General features: G+C 42.6%; 1 protein-coding gene across 1 annotated transcript in view; it reads right to left on the bottom strand.

The window, feature by feature from the left end:
- LOC112238531 (collagen alpha-1(XI) chain) overlaps window positions 1-20000 on the bottom strand; it is a 182083-nt gene that overhangs the window by 103430 nt on the left and 58653 nt on the right. Inside the window, exons 5-11 of the mRNA XM_042329158.1 lie at window positions 19403-19528; window positions 12667-12765; window positions 11990-12133; window positions 7092-7397; window positions 6012-6074; window positions 4974-5015; window positions 3648-3710 (exon numbers count right to left, since the gene is read on the bottom strand). Coding sequence (XP_042185092.1) covers window positions 3648-3710; window positions 4974-5015; window positions 6012-6074; window positions 7092-7397; window positions 11990-12133; window positions 12667-12765; window positions 19403-19528 — 843 coding nt within the window. The remainder of the gene's footprint in view (window positions 1-3647; window positions 3711-4973; window positions 5016-6011; window positions 6075-7091; window positions 7398-11989; window positions 12134-12666; window positions 12766-19402; window positions 19529-20000) is intronic.

Raw genomic sequence — 20000 nt, 5'->3', positions numbered from 1 at the left:
CTTTCGTGGTGCCCCGACTTTCTAGTTAATTATTTACCTGATTAGCTTAATCAGGTAATATTAATTATTTTATAGAATAGCATGTCATATCACTTAATCTGGCATAGCCAAAGACACAACAGGTCCCTTGTAAACTGAGCTGGAGGGTTGAGGGTCGGTTAGGTCCCTTGTAAGCTGGAGGGTTGAGGGTCGGTTTGGTCCCTTGTAAGCTGGAGGGTTGAGGGTCGGTTAGATCCTTTGTGAGCTGGAGGGTTGAGGGTCGGTTAGGTCCCTTGTAAACTGGAGGGTTGAGGGTCGGTTAGGTCCCTTGTAAACTGGAGGATTGAGGGTCGGGTAGGTCCCTTGTAAACTGAGCTGGAGGGCTGAGGGTCGGTTAGGTCCCTTGTAAACTGAGCTGGAGGGCTGAGGGTCGGTTAGGTCCCTTGTAAACTGAGCTGGAGGGTTAAGGGTCGGTTAGGTCCCTTGTAAACTGAGCTGGAGGGCTGAGGGTCGATTAGGTCCCTTGTAAACTGAGCTGGAGGGCTGAGGGTCGGTTAGGTCCCTTGTAAACTGAGCTGGAGGGCTGAGGGTCGATTAGGTCCCTTGTAAACTGAGCTGGAGGGCTGAGGGTCAATTAGGTCCCTTGTAAATTGGAGGGTTGAGGGTCTATTTAGGTCCCTTGTAAACTGGAGGGTTGAGGGTCGGTTAGATCCCTTGTAAACTGAGCTGGAGGGCTGAGGGTCGGTTAGGACCCTTGTAAACTGAGCTGGAGGGCTTAGGGTCGGTTAGGTCCCTTGTAAACTGAGCTGGAGGGCTGAGGGTCGGTTAGGTCCCTTGTAAACTGGAGGATTGAGGGTCGGGTAGGTCCCTTGTAAACTGAGCTGGAGGGCTGAGGGTTGGTTAGGTCCCTTGTAAACTGAGCTGGAGGGTTAAGGGTCGGTTAGGTCCCTTGTAAACTGAGCTGGAGGGCTGAGGGTCGATTAGGTCCCTTGTAAACTGAGCTGGAGGGCTGAGGGTCGGTTAGGTCCCTTGTAAACTGAGCTGGAGGGCTGAGGGTCGATTAGGTCCCTTGTAAACTGAGCTGGAGGGCTGAGGGTCAATTAGGTCCCTTGTAAATTGGAGAGTTGAGGGTCTATTTAGGTCCCTTGTAAACTGGAGGGTTGAGGGTCGGTTAGATCCCTTGTAAACTGAGCTGGAGGGCTGAGGGTCGGTTAGGTCCCTTGTAAACTGAGCTGGAGGGCTTAGGGCCGGTTAGGTCTCTTGTAAACTGAGCTGGAGGGCTGAGGGTCGGTTAGGTCCCTTGTAAACTGAGCTGGGGGTTGAGGGTCAATTAGGTCCCTTGTAAACTGGAGGGTTGAAGGTCGATTAGGTCCCTTGTAAGCTGGAGGGTTGAGGGTCGGTTAGGTCCCTTGTAAACGGAGCTGGAGGGCTGAGGGTCGGTTAGGTCCCTTGTAAGCTGGAGGGCTGAGGGTCGGTTAGGTCCCTTGTAAACTGAGCTGGAGGGCTGAGGGTCGGTTAGGTCCCTTTTAAACTGAGCTGGAGGGCTGAGGGTCGGTTAGGTCCCTTGTAAGCTGGAGGGCTGAGGGTCGGTTAGGTCGCTTGTAAACTGAGCTGGAGGGCTGAGGGTCGGTTAGGTCCCTTGTAAACTGAGCTGGAGGGCTGAGGGTCGGTTAGGTCACTTGTAAACTGAGCTGGAGGGCTGAAGGTTGGTTAGGTCCCTTGTAAACTGAGCTGGAGGGCTGAGGGTCGGTTAGGTCCCTTGTAAACTGAGCTGGAGGGCTGAGGGTCGGTTAGGTCCCTTGTAAACTGAGCTGGAGGGCTGAGGGTCGGTTAGGTCCCTTGTAAACTGGAGGGTTGAGGGTCGGTTAGGTCCCTTGTAAACTGAGCTGGAGGGTTGAGGGTCGGTTAGGTCCCTTGTAAACTGAGCTGGAGGGCTGAGGGTCGGTTAGGTCCCTTGTAAACTGAGCTGGAGGGCTGAGGGTCGATTAGGTCCCTTGTAAACTGAGCTGGAGGGCTGAGGGTCGGTTAGGTCCCTTGTAAACTGAGCAGGAGGGCTGAGGGTCGGTTAGGTCCCTTGTAAACTGAGCTGGAGGGCTGAGGGTCGGTTAGGTCCCTTTTAAACTGAGCTGGAGGGCTGAGGGTCGATTAGGTCCCTTGTAAACTGAGCTGGAGGGCTGAGGGTCGGTTAGGTCCCTTGTAAACTGAGCTGGAGGGCTGAGGGTCGGTTAGGTCCCTTGTAAACTGAGCTGGAGGGCTGAGGGTCGATTAGGTCCCTTGTAAACTGAGCTGGAGGGCTGAGGGTCGGTTAGGTCCCTTGTAAACTGAGCTGGAGGGCTGAGGGTCGGTTAGGTCCTTTGTAAACTGAGCTGGAGGGCTGAGGGTCGGTTAGGTCCCTTGTAAACTGAGCTGGAGGGCTGAGGGTCGGTTAGGTCCCTTGTAAACTGAGCTGGAGGGATGAGGGTCGGTTAGGTCCCTTGTAAACTGAGCTGGAGGGCTGAGGGTCGGTTAGGTCCCTTGTAAACTGAGCTGGAGGGCTGAGGGTCGGTTAGGTCCCTTGTAAACTGAGCTGGAGGGCTGAGGGTCGGTTAGGTCCCTTGTAAACTGAGCTGGAGGGCTGAGGGTCGGTTAGGTCCCTTGTAAACTGAGCTGGAGGGCTGAGGGTCGGTTAGGTCCCTTTTAAACTGAGCTGGAGGGCTGAGGGTCGGTTAGGTCCCTTGTAAACTGAGCTGGAGGGCTGAGGGTCGGTTAGGGCCCTTGTAAACTGAGCTGGAGGGCTGAGGGTCGGTTAGGTCCCTTGTAAACTGAGCTGGCTGAGGGTCGGTTAGGTCTATGCAGTGAATAGGACGTCAACCTTTACAACAATGTGTTGTTGAGGGTAATGAGAGTTTAGGTTTCTGAACACATCTGCATTCCCTGCCTGCACCTCTGTCTTCCTCTCTTCCCTCATCCTTTCTCCTTTTCTCCCCATGGCGTGAGGGTGCGGGGCTCTACTTCAAGCCACCACACTACTTCCTTCATATTCATATCTGCTCCCTTCTTTATTAACCAAGATGGCCGACTATCAAGACAAATATTTATTATTATTATTATTATTATTATTATTATTAATGTCTTCAATATCATTATACTGTCACAAGTCATCCATAAATCAGTCTAGTGAGTAGAATGATGATTCATTATTAGTCAGCTACATTCGTCATGGCCCAAGGAGACAGACCAGACAAGAGGACATGCCAGAGGGTTCAAAACCACATTCCCCTACATTAGTATTTTCTCTGGTATGTATTACGTACTACAGTTGTTTTTTTAACAGTATTTTCTCTGTTATGTATTAAGTAGTTGTTTTTAACAGTATTTTCTCTGGTATGTATTAAGTACTATAGCTGTTTTTTTAACAGTATTTTATCTGGTATGTATTAAGTACTATAGTTGTTTTTACTTGGCAGACAGTTAGATGTAATATAGCGAATGCCAACAAAACCCAACAAGGGGTTGACCAAGGACCTGGTCATTTTTGTTGTTCAATGCTGAAGTGTGTATAATAATTCCTAGAGTTAGAATGATAAAGACAGTGGTGTAGCCATCTATAGGGATTAATGGGGGATGATCAAGGATCCCCCTTTTCTCCAACAGCAGGAAACACCATGGGAGCAACAGCTCTCACTTACCCTGTCACCGTGATCTCCGTGTGGGCCAGGGGAACCCTGTGAGCCTGGGGAGCCGGGGAGGCCCTGTGTACACACACACACACACACACACACACGTTAACTAAAACATCCTACACCACCACCACAGCAGAGCTAGCTAACCAAACTGCTACCACATTTAATCTATCAACCTCAGAAAGACATAGCTAAACAACACTCTCTCTCTCTCTCTCTCTCTCTCTCTCTCCATCTCTCTCCATCTATATATCTCCTTCTCCATCTATCTTTCTCTCTTTCTCCATCTATCTCTCTCTCTTTCTCCATATATTTTCTCTCTCTCCATCTCTCTCCATCTATATATCTCCTTCTCCATCTATCTTTCTCTCCTTCTCCATCTATCTCTCTCTCTCTCTCTCTCTCATCTCTCTCCATCTATCTCTCTCCTTCTCCATCTATCTTTTTCTCTTTCTCCATCTATCTCTCTCTCTTTCTCCATATATTTTCTCTCTCTCTTTCTCCATCTTTCTCCAGCCCTTTTCTCACTCTAGCTCTCTCTCTCTTTCTCCCCCTCTCTCACTCCCTCTCTCTCTTTCTCCCCTCTCTCGCTCCTGCCCTCTCTTTATCTCTCTCTTTCTCCCCCTCTCTCGCTCCCTCTCTCTCTTTATCTCTCTCTTTCTCCCCCTCTCTCACTCCCTCTCTCTCTTTCTCCCCTCTCTCGCTCCCTCTCTCTCTTTATCTCTCTCTTTCTCCCCTTTTCAATTCAATTCAATTCAATTGAGTTATTGACATTCATTATTACTTCCATTGTCAAAGTATACATATCGAAAAATAAAAATAAAATAAAAATAAATATTTACATATAAAATATATATACAGGTATATTTATCTTTCTCCCTTTCTCCCTCTCTCTCTCTTACTCCCTCTCTCTCTCTCTCTTTCTCTCTCTTTCTCCCTCTCTCTCTGTCTTTCTCCCTCTCCCTCTCTCTCTCTCTCTGTCTTTCTCCCTCTCTCTCTTGTTCTCCCTCTCTCTCTCTCTCTCTCTCTCTCTGTCTTTCTCTCTCTCTCTCTTTCTCCCTCTCTCTCTGTCTTTCTCTCTCTCTCTCTCTCTCTTTCTCCCCCTATATATCTCTCTCTTTCTCACCCTCTCTCTCTCTCTCTCTCTCTCTCTTTCTCCCTCTCTCTCCGCTCTCTCTCCCTCTCTTTCTCCGCTTTCTTTACAGGCTCATTCAGGAGGACTAAAGCACTTTTGATAAATATAGTTTCTTCCCCCTCTTCTCTTCAGCAATTCTCCATCTGTGGAAAGAGAGAGGGAGAGGGTCGGGGGGTAAGAGAGAACGTGATACTCACAGCTTGGCCGGGGGCTCCTTGGGGTCCTTCAATCAGCATCCCCTGGAATAGAGGGAAGAGAGAGGGAACAATTAACACAGTAGCCTTCAGAGACGACAGGAAGGAAATCCACACACTGCAGAGTGGAGACACATTAGAGGAGTGGGGGAACAAGGACTGGGGAGTCCATACAGGAGAAACTCACGCAGAAATTATGTTCTGTAAAAATGTGTTTATGGCTAAGGGAACTCAGTTTTAGCTGATAAATCATTAATACCTAGTTATACAGTAGTGATAATACCTAGTTATACAGTAATACCTAGTTATACAGTAATACCTAGTTGTACAGTAGTGATAATACCTAGTTATACAGTAATACCAAGTTATACAGTAATACCTAGTTATACAGTAATACCTAGTTATACAGTAGTGATAATACCTAGTTATACAGTAATACCTAGTTATACAGTAATACCTAGTTATACAGTAATACCTAGTTATACAGTAGTGATAATACCTAGTTATACAGTAATACCAAGTTGTACAGTAATACCTAGTTGTACAGTAGTGATAATACCTAGTTATACAGTAATACCTAGTTCTACAGTAGTGATAATACCTAGTTATACAGTAATACCTAGTTATACAGTAATACCAAGTTATACAGTAGTGATAATACCTAGTTATACAGTAATACCTAGTCATACAGTAATACCTAGTTATACAGTAGTGATAATACCTAGTTATACAGTAATGCCTAGTTATACAGTAATACCTAGTTATACAGTAATACCTAGTTGTACAGTAATACCTAGTTGTACAGTAATGATAATACCTAGTTATACAGTAATACCTAGTTATACAGTAATACCTAGTTATACTGTAATACCTAGTTCTACAGTAGTGATAATACCTAGTTATACAGTAATACCTAGTTACACAGTAGTGATTTGACCTAGTTATACAGTAATACCCCATTCTACAGTAATACCCCATTCTACAGTAATACCTCGTTAAACAGTAATACCTAGTTATACAGTAGTACAGGCTTTGACTTACAGGTTCAACGATGGCGGGTTCTCCTTTCTCTCCCTTCTCACCACCATATCCTCCTCCTCCCATCTGAAAACAACAGTGAAAGACATCAGATATTGCTTGATGTTTGACTGAGTTGTCAACTGAACACAGTGTATCCCATATATTCATTTAGATGGCCGGTGGTCTAATGACTGGAAGTCTATAGGAACAGCTAGCATGTCATTGCGCTAATGCTAGTAAAACTGCTGAAAAGGTAGTAATTGACTTAGCAACTGACCCAGTAACTGACTCAGTAACTAACTTAGTAACTGACCCAGTAACTGACTTAGTAACTGACCCAGTTACTGACTTAATAACTGACTTAGTAAATGACCAAGCAACTGACCCAGTAACTGACCCAGACTTAGTAACTGACTTAGTAGCTGACTTAGTAACTGACTTAGTAACTGACCAAGTAACTGACCCAGTAAATGACCAAGTAACTGACCCACTTGCTGACTTAGTAACTGACCAAGTAACTGACCCAGTAATGACCAAATGACCAAATAACTGACCCACTTGCTGACTTAGCAACTGACCCAATCACTGACCCAGTCACTAACATAGCAACTGACCCAGTAACTGACCCAGACTTAGTAACTGACTTAGTAGCTGACTTAGTAACTGACTTAGTAACTGACCAAGTAACTGACCCAGTAAATGACCAAGTAACTGACCCACTTGCTGACTTAGCAACTGTCTTAGTAACTGTCCAAGTAACTGACCCAGTTACTGACTTAGCAACTGACCCAGTTACTGACTTAGCAACTGACCCAGTAACTGACCCAGTTACTGACTTAGCCACTGACCCAATCACTGACCCAGTCACTAACATAGCAACTGACCCAGTAACTGACCCAGACTTAGTAACTGACTTAGTAGCTGACTTAGTAACTGACTTAGTAACTGACCCAGTCACTGACTTAGTAACTGACTTATTATCTGACCCGGTAACTGACCCAGTATCTGACCCAGTAATTTACAGTACTCGTACTAGTCTTTGTGATATGAATGTGTGTACATTCAGGCCACTATATGAGTATCGAAAGGTACAGTACTTACACTAGACTCTGTCTCGGTCTCAGCGGGTATGCCGGGCCCAAACTCATCCTCATAGGCCGAGACAGAGGCGGTGGGTTTGGCCTCGCCAGTGCCATAGTCTCCATAATCCCCATACTCGTACGTCTGTTTCATATCGATCTCCTTAGTGTCACCATATTCCTTCAGATCATACTCCTTAAAATCGTACGAGTTCTCGCCGGGGTCGGGACCTTTGGTGTCTGAGCCGGCTTCTGCGGCAGCCGTAGGGTCGGCGCCAACCTTCTCCACGCCTGTGATGTAATCATCAACTATTTCCTCGTCATAGTTCTGATTGGTCATTGTGAGGAGGGGAGGGAACATGGAGGGTTGGGGTTAGAGAGAGGACAAAGCATGGGAATACGTAACTTATTGAATAAATTTCACATTATTTATCTTATTTAGAGTAATATGTGATTGTGAATCACAGTTAAAAAACATTTGTTTTAGTCTGTTCTCAGATCTGTATGAATTTAGACTACCACTATTCTGTTCTCAGATCTGTGTGAGTTTAGACTACCACTAGTCTGATCTCAGATCTGTATGAGTTTAGACGACCACTAGTCTGTTCTCAGATCTGTATGATTTTAGACCACCACTCGTCTGTTCTCAGATCTGTATGAGTTTAGACCACCACTAGTCTGTTCTCAGATCTGTATGAATTTAGACTACCACTATTCTGTTCTCAGATCTGTATAAGTTTAGACTACCACTCGTCTGTTCTCAGATCTGTATGAGTTTAGACGACCACTAGTCTGTTCTCAGATCTGTGTGTTCAGACCACAGCATACTACTCTAGCTATTGTTGTCATATGATTTCATGTCATGTATGGTATGACAAGGATAATCAGGGGCCAGTCTTAGTTTAGACAGAATGCTGACAAAACAAACTTATCATACTTTACATACTGTAAAACAACACATTTCACTCCACCTATCCGGTGTATGTGACAATAAAACATCCATCTATTTGAGTTTTTATTTTCTTCTTAATCACACAATTACACATACAAACATGACCAAGGGTTACATCAGATTACAACTAAGGGCCCGGATTCCCAGAGATGGATTAAGTGTATTGTTCCATGTTCCAGAGGATCCTTCGGGCCAACATGCTTTTTAGTTAAAGAGTTTAATAATCTAATAATAATAAATAATAATCTTAATAATAATAATAAATAATAATCTTAATAATAAATAATAATAATCTTAATAATAAATAATAATAATCTTAATAATAAATAATAATCTTAACAATAATAAATAATAATCTTAATAATAAATAATAATAATCTTAATAATAAATAATACTCTTAATAATAATAAATAATAATCTTAATAATAAATAATAATAATCTTAATAATAAATAATAATCTTAATAATAATAAATAATAATCTTAATAATAAATAATAATAATCTTAATAATAATAAATAATAATAATCTTAATAATAATAAATAATAATCTTAATAATAATAAATAATAATCTTAATAATAATAAATAATAATCTTAATAATAATAAATAATAATCTTAATAATAAATAATAATCTTAATAATAATAAATAATAATCTTGATCTGAGACGTAGAAAAACGGTTCCTTACGTGTTTAAAACATAATTCCAGATCAACCAACAGAACTATGAGTTGAGTAAAAATGATTTATTTATTCATGTTATGAAAATGATTCTGTTGTAAAAAAACAAACACACATTTTGTTCCATTAGATTAACTGTAACGGTTCAATAAAAAAATACAATTTGATTTGATTTTCAAAAATACCTTCCTTCACCGCAGACATTGTTTTCGTCTCTCCTCATCTTCAAAACTCTTTTATTTTATATTAATGAATTCATGTCCTGGGTTGTGTAGACTTGTTCACCGGCACCCGCATAACGGTGCCATAATGTGTTGCAGATATATGACATGCATTGGTTGCATTGCATCCATATTGTCTCACTTTACCCCTGAATGTCTCTCATTAAGGGCTATGTTTATGTGATGGTTTATCTCAAACGAAGACGGGGAAACTACAGGAAACTACCCCGCTGGTAGAACCCCATTGGTCATAACAAATAAGAGGAGATAGGAAGAACCCCATTGGTCACAACAAGCAAGAGGAGATAGGAAGAACCCCATTGGTCACAACAAACAAGAGGAGATAGGAAGAACCACATTGGTCACAACAAACAAGAGGAGATAGGAAGAACCCCATTGGTCACAACAAACAAGAGGAGATAGGAAGAACCCCATTGGTCACAACTAGCAAGAGGAGATAGGAAGAACCCCATTGGTCAAAACAAGCAAGAGGAGATAGGGTGAACCCCATTGGTCACAATAAACAAGAGGAGATAGGAAGAACCCCATTGGTCACAACAAGCAAGAGGAGATAGGAAGAACCCCATTGGTCACAACAAACAAGAGGAGATAGGAAGAACCCCATTGGTCACAACAAGCAAGAGGAGATAGAATGAACCCCATTGGTCACAATAAACAAGAGGAGATAGGAAGAACCCCATTGGTCACAATAAACAAGAGGAGATAGGAAGAACCCCATTGGTCACAACAAACAAGAGGAGATAGGATGAACCCCATTGGTCACAACAAACAAGAGGAGATAGGATGAACCCCATTGGTCACAACAAACAATAGGAGATAGGATGAACCCCGTTGTTCACAATTCATTAGCTGGCAGAGTTTTAATAGTTAATTTTATATCAAGATCAGATTTAAGAGTTGTTTCTGTCACTTAAGGGCACCATATTCCCTACATAGTGCACTACTTTAGACCAGAGGCCTGTGGGACCCTATTCCCTACATAGTGCACTACTTTAGACCAGAGCCCTATGGGACCCTATTCCTGTCACGCCCTGGCCTTAGTATTTTGTGTTTTCTTTATTATTTTGGTCAGGCCAGGGTGTGACATGGGTGATTTATGAGTCTTGTCTAGGGGTTTATTAGATTTATGGGGTTGTGTTTAGTAGAGTTGTCTAGGTAAGTCTATGGTTGCCTAGAGTGGTTCTCAATCAGAGGCAGGTGTTTATCATTGTCTCTGATTGGGAACCATATTTAGGCAGCCATATTCTTTGGGTATCTGGTGGGTGATTGTTTCCTGTCTCTGTGTTTTGCACCAGTTAGGACTGTTTCCATAACAATTCCCTACAGAGTGCATTACTTTTGACCAGAGACCTATCGGTAATAGGGTCCATGTTGGAAACAGTTTAAAAACGCCACACAGGGTTTTTTTTGTGTCTCCAAGGAAAAAGACCATCCATCATTTTAACATCGTTTGTTCTTTGATCTTTGTAATATCTAGTAATTTAACTCGGAGATCGCAAGCTGAGGGCTTTGTAATTTCTAAATTAGATGATGAGTTCAGAAAGGTTCAAAAATAAGTTTCCGCATAAGGACAACCTGTTTGTTTGTTTTTAGCACTGAGCTGCTTTGAAAAGTGTTTTAAGTCTAACTTCTTAAACAATCTCTTTGAGAATACAATACATCGTGCCTCAGTATTTACCAGCCATTTCATCGTATCCAAATTGGCCTCGGAAATAATGGAGACAGGAAAATGTTCTCACCAGAATATAACATCAGGTATTCATATGAAATCATGTGTTATTGGCAAGCGTTCTGGCATTTCAGACGCCACATACATCAAACCCCCATATGTAACGTCGATGTCTCTCTGTCTGGCGGCTCAGCTGTTGGAATAATCACACATGTAACGTCGATGTCTCTCTGTCTGGCGGCTCAGCTGTCGGAATAATCACACATGCTTTCAAATTGGTCCGCCATTTTGGATCATTGTTTTTTACTTTGATGGGACCAGGAAGTCCATCCTCCTTTAGAGAAAGACATGGCCTGTGTCTTATAGGCACCCTGTTCCCTATATAGTGCACTACTGATGATAAGAACCACAGGCTCGGGTCACAAGTAGTACGCTACATACGGAATATAGGGTGCCATTTGGGACACAGTTATTTTTTTATATATTTTTTTAATTTTACCTTTATTTAACCAGGCAAGTCAGTTAAGAACAAATTCTTATTTTCAATGACAGCCTAGAAACAGTGGGTTAACTGCCTGTTCAGGGACAGAACGACAGATTTTTACCTTGTCAGCTCGGGGATTCGAACTTGCAACCTTTCGGTTACTAGTCCAACGCTCTAGGCTACCACTAGGCTACCCTCTGTAGTTTAGTGAATGACCTAGCATTTAGTGAATAACCTAACATTTAGTAAATGACCTAGCATTTAGTGAATAACCTAACATTTAGTGAATAACCTAACATTTAGTGAATGACCTAACATTTAGTGAATGACCTAACATTTAGTGAATAACCTAACATTTAGTGAAAAACCTAACATTTAGTGAAAAACCTAACATTTAGTGAATAACCTAACATTTAGTGAATAACCTAACATTTAGTGAATAACCTAACATTTAGTGAATAACCTAACATTTAGTGAATAACCTAACATTTAGTGAATAACCTAACATTTAGTGAATAACCTAACATTTAGTGAATAACCTAACATTTAGTGAATAACCTAACATTTAGTGAATAACCTAACATTTAGTGAATGACCTAACATTTAGTGAATAACCTAACATTTAGTGAATAACCTAACATTTAGTGAATAACCTAACATTTAGTGAATAACCTAACATTTAGTGAATGACCTAACATTTAGTGAATAACCTAACATTTAGTGAATGACCTAACATTTAGTGAATGACCTAACATTTAGTGAATGACCTAACATTTAGTGAATAACCTAACATTTAGTGAATAACCTAACATTTAGTGAATAACCTAACATTTAGTGAATAACCTAACATTAGGTGATAAAAGTGTCATTAAACATAAAGAAGTATGTACCAGGATTGGAGCGGTTGAGTCTGTAGGGTTCTCAGCCGGTTGAGCGCTGTCCACCGTGCCGTAGTCATAGCCTGTGTATTCTCCATCCACAGCATCTCCATCCACAGCATCTCCATCCACAGCATCTGCATCCACAGCATCTGCCTGTACATTCACGATAAAACACAAGAAAGAAGGAAAAGTTTTTTTTTTTAAATACTGGGATGATAACGACTCATAAACAATCACTACAGCATCAATCAACATGAGAAATTAAACTTCTATACTCACCTCAGAGACACATCGATGTCTTCCAACCATTTTGTAATACCGTTAGTTACTCAGTAATTACCCACTATGTAAAGCGAACATATTTAGATATTATGACTAATACATGTATTTTTTTAATTTTATTTAACCTTTATTTAACCAGGCAAGTCAGTTAAGAACAAATTCTTATTTTCAATGACGGCCTAGGAACAGTGGGTTATCTGCCTGTTCAGGGGCAGAACGACAGATTTGTACCTTGTCAGCTCGGGGGTTTGAACTTGCAACCTTCCGGTTACTAGTCCAACGCTCTAACCACTAGGCTACCCTGTCGCCCCATATCTATAACTACGTTAGATATAAGACTAGATATAAATCGCCTCCACGAAGTGGAGATGTCATTGTCTCCTTTTGTAGGGGCGTGTTTTTACCTCAGGTGCAGGTGCTCCTTCGGTTGGGGCAGTTTCAGTGGCCACTCCTCCTTCACTGTAGTCATAGACCTCACTGTACTCTAGGTCGTATGAATTGTACTGGACGGGAGAGAAGGTACAGGCAACCAGACAGGTAAAACCCAGTTAGTACACACATACAAATACGGTATTCCTTTTTTTTTTTCAATACATAAAAAAACCAGGATACTATGATATGTCACATTCTTAATATGTACATGGCTTTGAGATGAGTGATGTTTTTCAGACAGTTCCCAAACAACTATGCTCTCTAACTCAAAAAAAAAGAAAAATCAAAGATTGAGTGTAGTTGTAATATCAAATGCCATACTGTAAAATGACCGACGCTGGGGATGGAGAAGCAGGTACGGGGGAGTTGAACATTTAATGACATTTAACAGACAGCTAACAGGACAGGAACAGCGTCAGCACACGGGTAAACGAGGACATGTGGCAATCAATGCAGAAGAGGGGGAACAGGGCGGGGAATCAGACAGATATAGGGGGAGGTAATGACAGAGGTGATTGAGTCCAGGTGAGTCCAAAAATCGCTGATGCGCGTGACGGGGAGGGGGGTCGGGGGGTGTGTGTGTAATGAAGATGGCAGGAGTGTGTAATGTCGGGGAACCTGGCGCCCTCGAGCGCCAATTTGGGGAAGAGCGGGAGCAGGTGTGATACATCCTCTATAGTACTACATCTTCTAAAGTACTATATCCTCTATAGTACTCTATCCTCTATAGTACTCTATAGTACTATATCCTCTATAGTACTATATCCTCTATAGTACTATATCCTCTATAGTACTATATCCTCTATAGTACTCTATCCTCTATAGTACTCTATAGTACTATATCCTCTATAGTACTATATCCTCTATAGTACTATACCCTCTATAGTACTATACCCTCTATAGTACTATATCCTCTATAGTACTATATCCTCTATAGAACTATATCCTCTATAGTACTATATCCTCTATAGTACTATATCCTCTATAGTACTATACCCTCTATAGTACTATATCCTCTATTGTACTATACCCTCTATAGTACTATATCCTCGATAGAACTATATCCTCTATTGTACTATACCCTCTATAGTACTATATCCTCTATAGTACTATATCCTCGATAGAACTATATCCTCTATAGTACTATATCCTCTATAGTACTATATCCTCTATAGTACTTTATTAACCTCCTTGCCCCCACCGCATCATGCTGTTGGAAAGTACTGTAATTTAATATGGTGAGGGGGGATTGTATATATATATATATATATATATATATATATATATATATATATATATATATACATATATATATATATAGATGATGAGAATGATTTATTTCAGCTTTCATTTATTTCATCACATTCCCAGTGGGTCAGAAGTTTACATACACTCAATTAGTATTTGGTAGCATTGCCTTTAATTTGTTTAACTTGGGTCAAACATTAAGGGTAGCCTTCCACAAGCTTCCCACAATACATTGGGTGAATTTTGGCCCATTCCTCCCGACAGAGCTGGTGTAACTGAGTCAGGTTTGTAGGCCTCCTTGCTCGCACATGCCTTTTCAGTTCTGCCCTCACATTCTCTATAGGATTGAGGTCAGGGCTTTGTGATGGCCACTCCAATACCTTCACTTTGTTGTCCTTAAGCCATCTTGCCATCTTACTTTGGAAGTATGCTTGGGGTTATTGTCCATTTGGAAGACCCATTTGCGACCAAGCTTTAACTTCCTGACTGATGTCTTGGGATGTTGCTTCAATAAATCCACATACTTTTCCTCCCTCATGATGCCATCTATTTTGTGAAGTGCACCAGTCCCTCCTGCAGCAAAGCACCCCCACAACATGATGCTGCCATCCCTGTGCTTCATGGTTGGGATGGTGTTCTTCGGCTTGCAAGCCTCTCCCTTTTTCCTCCAAACATAACAATGGTCATTATGGCCAAACAATTCTATTTTTGTTTCATCAGACCAGAGGAAATTTCTCCAAAAAGTATAATCTTTGTCCCCATGTGCAGTTGCAAACCGTAGTCTGGCTTTTTTTATGGTGGTTTTGGAGCAGTGGCTTCCTCCTTGCTGAGCGGCCATTCAGGTTATGTACATATGGGACTCGTTTTACTGTGGATATAGATAGTTTTGTACCTGTTTCCTCCAGCATCATCACAAGGTCCTTTGCTGTTGTTCTGGGTTTGATTTGCACTTTTCACACCAAAGTACATTCATCTCTAGGAGAGAGAACACGTCTCCTTCCTATATATATATATATATATATATATATATATATATATAAATAACTTAACCAGCACTTGCACTTGCACTTGACCCCCCTGCTAGCTATGACTCTACCGACCCCCACGACCCTTAACCAGGACTTGACGCCCCCACCCCCTTCTAGCTATGACTCTACCGACCCCCACAGCCGTTAACCAGGACTTGACGCCCCCCACCCCCTTCTTGCAATGACTCTACCGACCCCCACAGCACTTAACCAGGACTTGACCCCCTCTAGCTATGACTCTACCGACCCCCACAGCACTTAACCAGGACTTGACCCCCTCTAGCTATGACTCTACCGACCCCCACAGCACTTAACCAGGACTTGACCCACCCCTCCCCCTAGCTATGACTCTACTAATAGCTATGATATTGAGGTAAAATGTACTTTCTATCCCTGTGATATGTGGTTGTCCCACCATGACATCTTAAGGTGAATGAACTGACTGTAAGTTGTTCAGGATAAGAGCATCTGCTAAATGACTAATATGTATATGTAGGAATAGGGCTAGATGACTGTTAATTGTATTACAGGCAGAGCGTATGAGTGTGTGAGAATAAAACACACTTTTTTTAAATTAATTTTTTAACTTACTTTTCAATATATATATATTTTAAATAGCTAAATGGATTACATGTTAATGGTATAACATTTGCATAGTGGCATGTCTGGGAAACGCCTGGTAACAAAATGAAAGCGCCTGTGTGTTTATAGGTGAAACCTTATGGGCAACCTAAAGATAGCAGGGGATGTAATTACAACTCCGAAAGAAGATACAGGGCTTCAGTTAAGTCACAGTTACGGGAAACAGCCTGCAAACACTTGGAAAGACATAAAGAGAGAAACTTCTTCAACTTTCCCCCTCCCTGAATAAAAAGATTTGGTCCAGTCAAAAAAAAACAGACAGAAGGCAGATGAAAGTTGACAGGCTAAGGTGTGCATCCCAAATGAAATCCTATTCCCTATATAGTGCACTTCTTTTTTTTGACCAGGGCCCGTAGGGTGCCATTCAAACAACTGGTGTCCAGTCAAAACAGAGGCTGATACTCTATCTCTATCAGAAGAGACAGATTCATATTAGTCCCAGTTCAACTGATGAACTCATCAAAAATAATATAAGACCGAAGGCGCGATGGGCTGGCTGACTGCCTTGGGTTTCCCTGGACAAGGAAGAGAGAGAGAGAGAAATATGAGAGAGATATGAGAGAGAGAGAGAGAGAGAGAGAGAGAGAGAAAAAGAAGAGAGAGAGAGCGGAAACCGATATATTATATTTATGAAGTTGGAGAGCCTGACCAAGCCTGAAGAATTCACCACCACAGGCCAGAGAGTTTGATGAAAGAGATAAATATTGAAGTGTGCTCATAAAAGACTCCGCCTCTCCCTCCATCCCTCTTCTCTTTCCTGCCTCCCCGCTGTTGCATGTGTCTGTCTCCAGGCGTGTGTCTGGGTGTTGCAAAGCATCATGGGGTGGGCGGGTGGCCAGGGTATCTCTGGTAAAGGTCAGGGTCAAAGTCATTCTATAAACATTGAACCCCCTGACCTTTATGTCCCTCAATCCCTTCATCCTTTCAACCCGCCTAACCTTGTTCCTTTCCAAAGGTCATCTGATCAACAGATCTGAAACACCTGATTGGTTAATAATATAATAATAACTATTGATTTTTTATATTTGTTTAATCTAGAAGAGGCCTACCTATATACTGTCTCTATCATCTCACTTGTCTTTTAATGCTACCTATTTTCTAATTAGTGTTGTTGAACAGCTTGGGACCAGGCTTGATGGGCTAGCCAGTTGGTTATACATCTGCACCAATAGATCTGTGACCAGAATAGAGACAGCGACGTTATAACTCCTAGCAGCAGTAGTTGGTTTTCCAGGTATTGGACAGGGCGTCCAGTAGTTGGTTTTCCAGGTATTGGACAGGGCGTCCAGTAGTTGGTTTTCCAGGTATTGGACAGGGCGTCCAGTAGCAGTAGTTGGTTTTCCAGGTATTGGACAGGGCGTCCAGTAGTTGGTTCTCCAGGTATTGGACAGGGCGTCCAGTAGTTGGTTTTCCAGGTATTGGACAGGGCGTCTAGTAGCAGTAGTTGGTTTTCCTGGTATTGGACAGGGCGTCCAGTAGTTGGTTCTCCAGGTATTGGACAAGCATTTCGCTACACTCGCATTAACATCTGCTAACCATGTGTATGTGACAAATAAAATTTGATTTTATTTAATTTATTGGACAGGGCGTCCAGTAGTTGGTTTTCCAGGTATTGGACAGGGCGTCCAGTAGTTAATTTTCCAGGTATTGGACAGGGCGTCCAGTAGTTAATTTTCCAGGTATTGGACAGGGCGTCCAGTAGTTAATTTTCCAGGTATTGGACAGGGCGTCTAGTAGCAATAGTTGGTTTTCCAGGTATTGGACATATAATGCTTACATTTCCCAGGATGTGTGTGTGTGTGTGTGTGTGTGTGTGTGTGTGTGATCCCAGGGAAGGAGAGCTGAGCTCCAAGACTCCTGAACCTGGTGCGGTCATTATAGGTATAAATCACTGAGACCTCTCTCTCACACACACACACACACACACACACACACACACACACACACACACACACACACACACACACACACACACACACACACACACACACACACACACACACACACACACACACACACACACACACACACACACACACACCAAAGTAGAGGATCATATTTTGTGGCAGAAAAAGAGAGGAAAGTTTCTAGTGTGAGCTCATATAGTGGAATAGGAAAATGTCAGCGTTTTCCATCAGGATGATATCTGAATATCACACTACATATTCTGCTTCCCAAAATGTCAGCCTATTCACTACATAGTGCACCTATTTTGACAAGGGCACACTGAGCTCTGGTCAAAGTAGTGCACTATGTAAGGGAATAGGGTGCCATTTGGAGAGAAGCCTTGACATCATTACATTTTTAGTGTGTGGATTTGGTTGAAGAATGAAGCTTTGCAGAGTGGATGGTTTGGGGGATTTTACATGGAGTTGGAGCTAGTTGGGGATTTACATGGAGTTGGAGCTAGTTGGGGATTTTACATGGAGTTGGAGCTAGTTGGGGATTTACATGGAGTTGGAGCCAGTTGGGGATTTTACATGGAGTTGGAGCCAGTTGGGGATTTACATGGAGTTGGAGCCAGTTGGGGATTTTACATGGAGTTGGAGCCAGTTGGGGATTTACATGGAGTTGGAGCCAGTTGGGGATTTACATGGAGTTGGAGCCAGTTGAGGATTTACATGGAGTTGGAGCCAGTTGGGGATTTTACATGGAGTTGGAGCCAGTTGGGGATTTTACATGGAGTTGGAGCCAGTTGGGGATTTACATGGAGTTGGAGCCAGTTGGGGATTTTACATGGAGTTGGAGCCAGTTGGGGATTTACATGGAGTTGGAGCCAGTTGGGGATTTTACATGGAGTTGGAGCCAGTTGGGGATTTACATGGAGTTGGAGCCAGTTGGGGATTTACATGGAGTTGGAGCCAGTTGAGGATTTACATGGAGTTGGAGCCAGTTGGGGATTTTACATGGAGTTGGAGCCAGTTGGGGATTTTACATGGAGTTGGAGCCAGTTGGGGATTTTACATGGAGTTGGAGCCAGTTGGGGATTTACATGGAGTTGGAGCCAGTTGGGGATTTACATGGAGTTGGAGCCAGTTGGGGATTTTACATGGAGTTGGAGCCAGTTGGGGATTTTACATGGAGTTGGAGCCAGTTGGCATAAAACAAAAATTAGACAACGATGATAAAAGCATCAGTGTTCATCTTGAAATATGATCGTACGACAGAGAAGAAATAGGTCAAAATAGATTGAAGACATTTATTTCACATGTGAATCTTGTCAAAATGTTCCCGTTGGCAAGTCACTACATGTTTTTACCTTACTAGATTGGCAGGCTCTGAGATGCACAGAGGTAGGCTTTGAGCTACTACTCATTGTCAGGATACAGTGGGATTAACTCACACTGTTCAAGTCTATAAATTACTGTGTAATATGTCTTCGAATGAGGAGGATTTAAAGATAGTCTTTCATGGACAACACACATTTTATAGAAGTATCCAGCTCACATTACCTGAACACAAAACCCCCACCCTCTCTCCCTCACTACCATCCCTCCTGCTTTCATCCTTCACTCACCCATATACTGACCTTTTCCTCCTGGTGAGGTGTTTACCAGATGGCCTTCCTCCTTCACCTCTTCCTCCCTCTCCCTCTCTCCTATCCTCTCTCTCTCTCCCCTCTCTCTATTCCTCCCCCTCCCTCCTATCCTCTCTCTCTCGCCTATCCTCTCTCTCTCTCTCTCCTCTCTCTATTCCTCCCCTCCCTCCCTCCCTCCCTCCCTCCCTCCCTCCCCCCTCCCTCCCCCCCCCCTCCCTCCCTCCCTCCCTCCCTCCCTCCCTCCCTCCATACCTCATCCTCTGGTTCCTGTGCCTGTGGCTGCTCCTGGTGAGGCGTTTCACAGTCGGGGCTGTAGTGTTCACAGTAGTCGTACGCTGCCCGCGGGTCGGCCACAATCAGCAGCTGCTGGATGTCACCCTGTAAAGAAGAGAGAAGACGTCAAAACCGATCTCACAACTCCCAAGACAAGACTAGTGACACAAAGGGGGAAAGGTCGTACAACTGAATGCATTTAACCCCTCTGAATCCGAGACAGATAAAGAGATATAATATGGTCCTCCAACACCTTCAGGAGATGAGGAGGAGGGAGCTTGTCAGTGTCGGCGCTAGGTATTGGATATGGGTTTTCACCAACCCCTCTGAATCAGAGACAGATAAAGAGATATTTTTATTTGATTTATTTTATTTTATTTCACCTTTATTTAACCAGGTAGGCTAGTTGAGAACAAGTTCTCATTTGCAACTGCGACCTGGCCAAGATAAAGCATAGCAGTGTGAACAGACAACACAGAGTTACACATGGAGTAAACAATTGGGGATAATATCGTCCTCCAACACCTTCAGGAGATGAGGAGGTGGGAGCTTGTCAGTGTCGGCGCTGGGTATTGGA

The sequence above is a fragment of the Oncorhynchus tshawytscha genome, linkage group LG10 (assembly GCF_018296145.1).
Source record: "Oncorhynchus tshawytscha isolate Ot180627B linkage group LG10, Otsh_v2.0, whole genome shotgun sequence".
Classification (NCBI taxonomy): Eukaryota; Metazoa; Chordata; class Actinopteri; order Salmoniformes; family Salmonidae; genus Oncorhynchus; species Oncorhynchus tshawytscha.
This window is presented reverse-complemented; position numbering and strand designations above follow the sequence as displayed.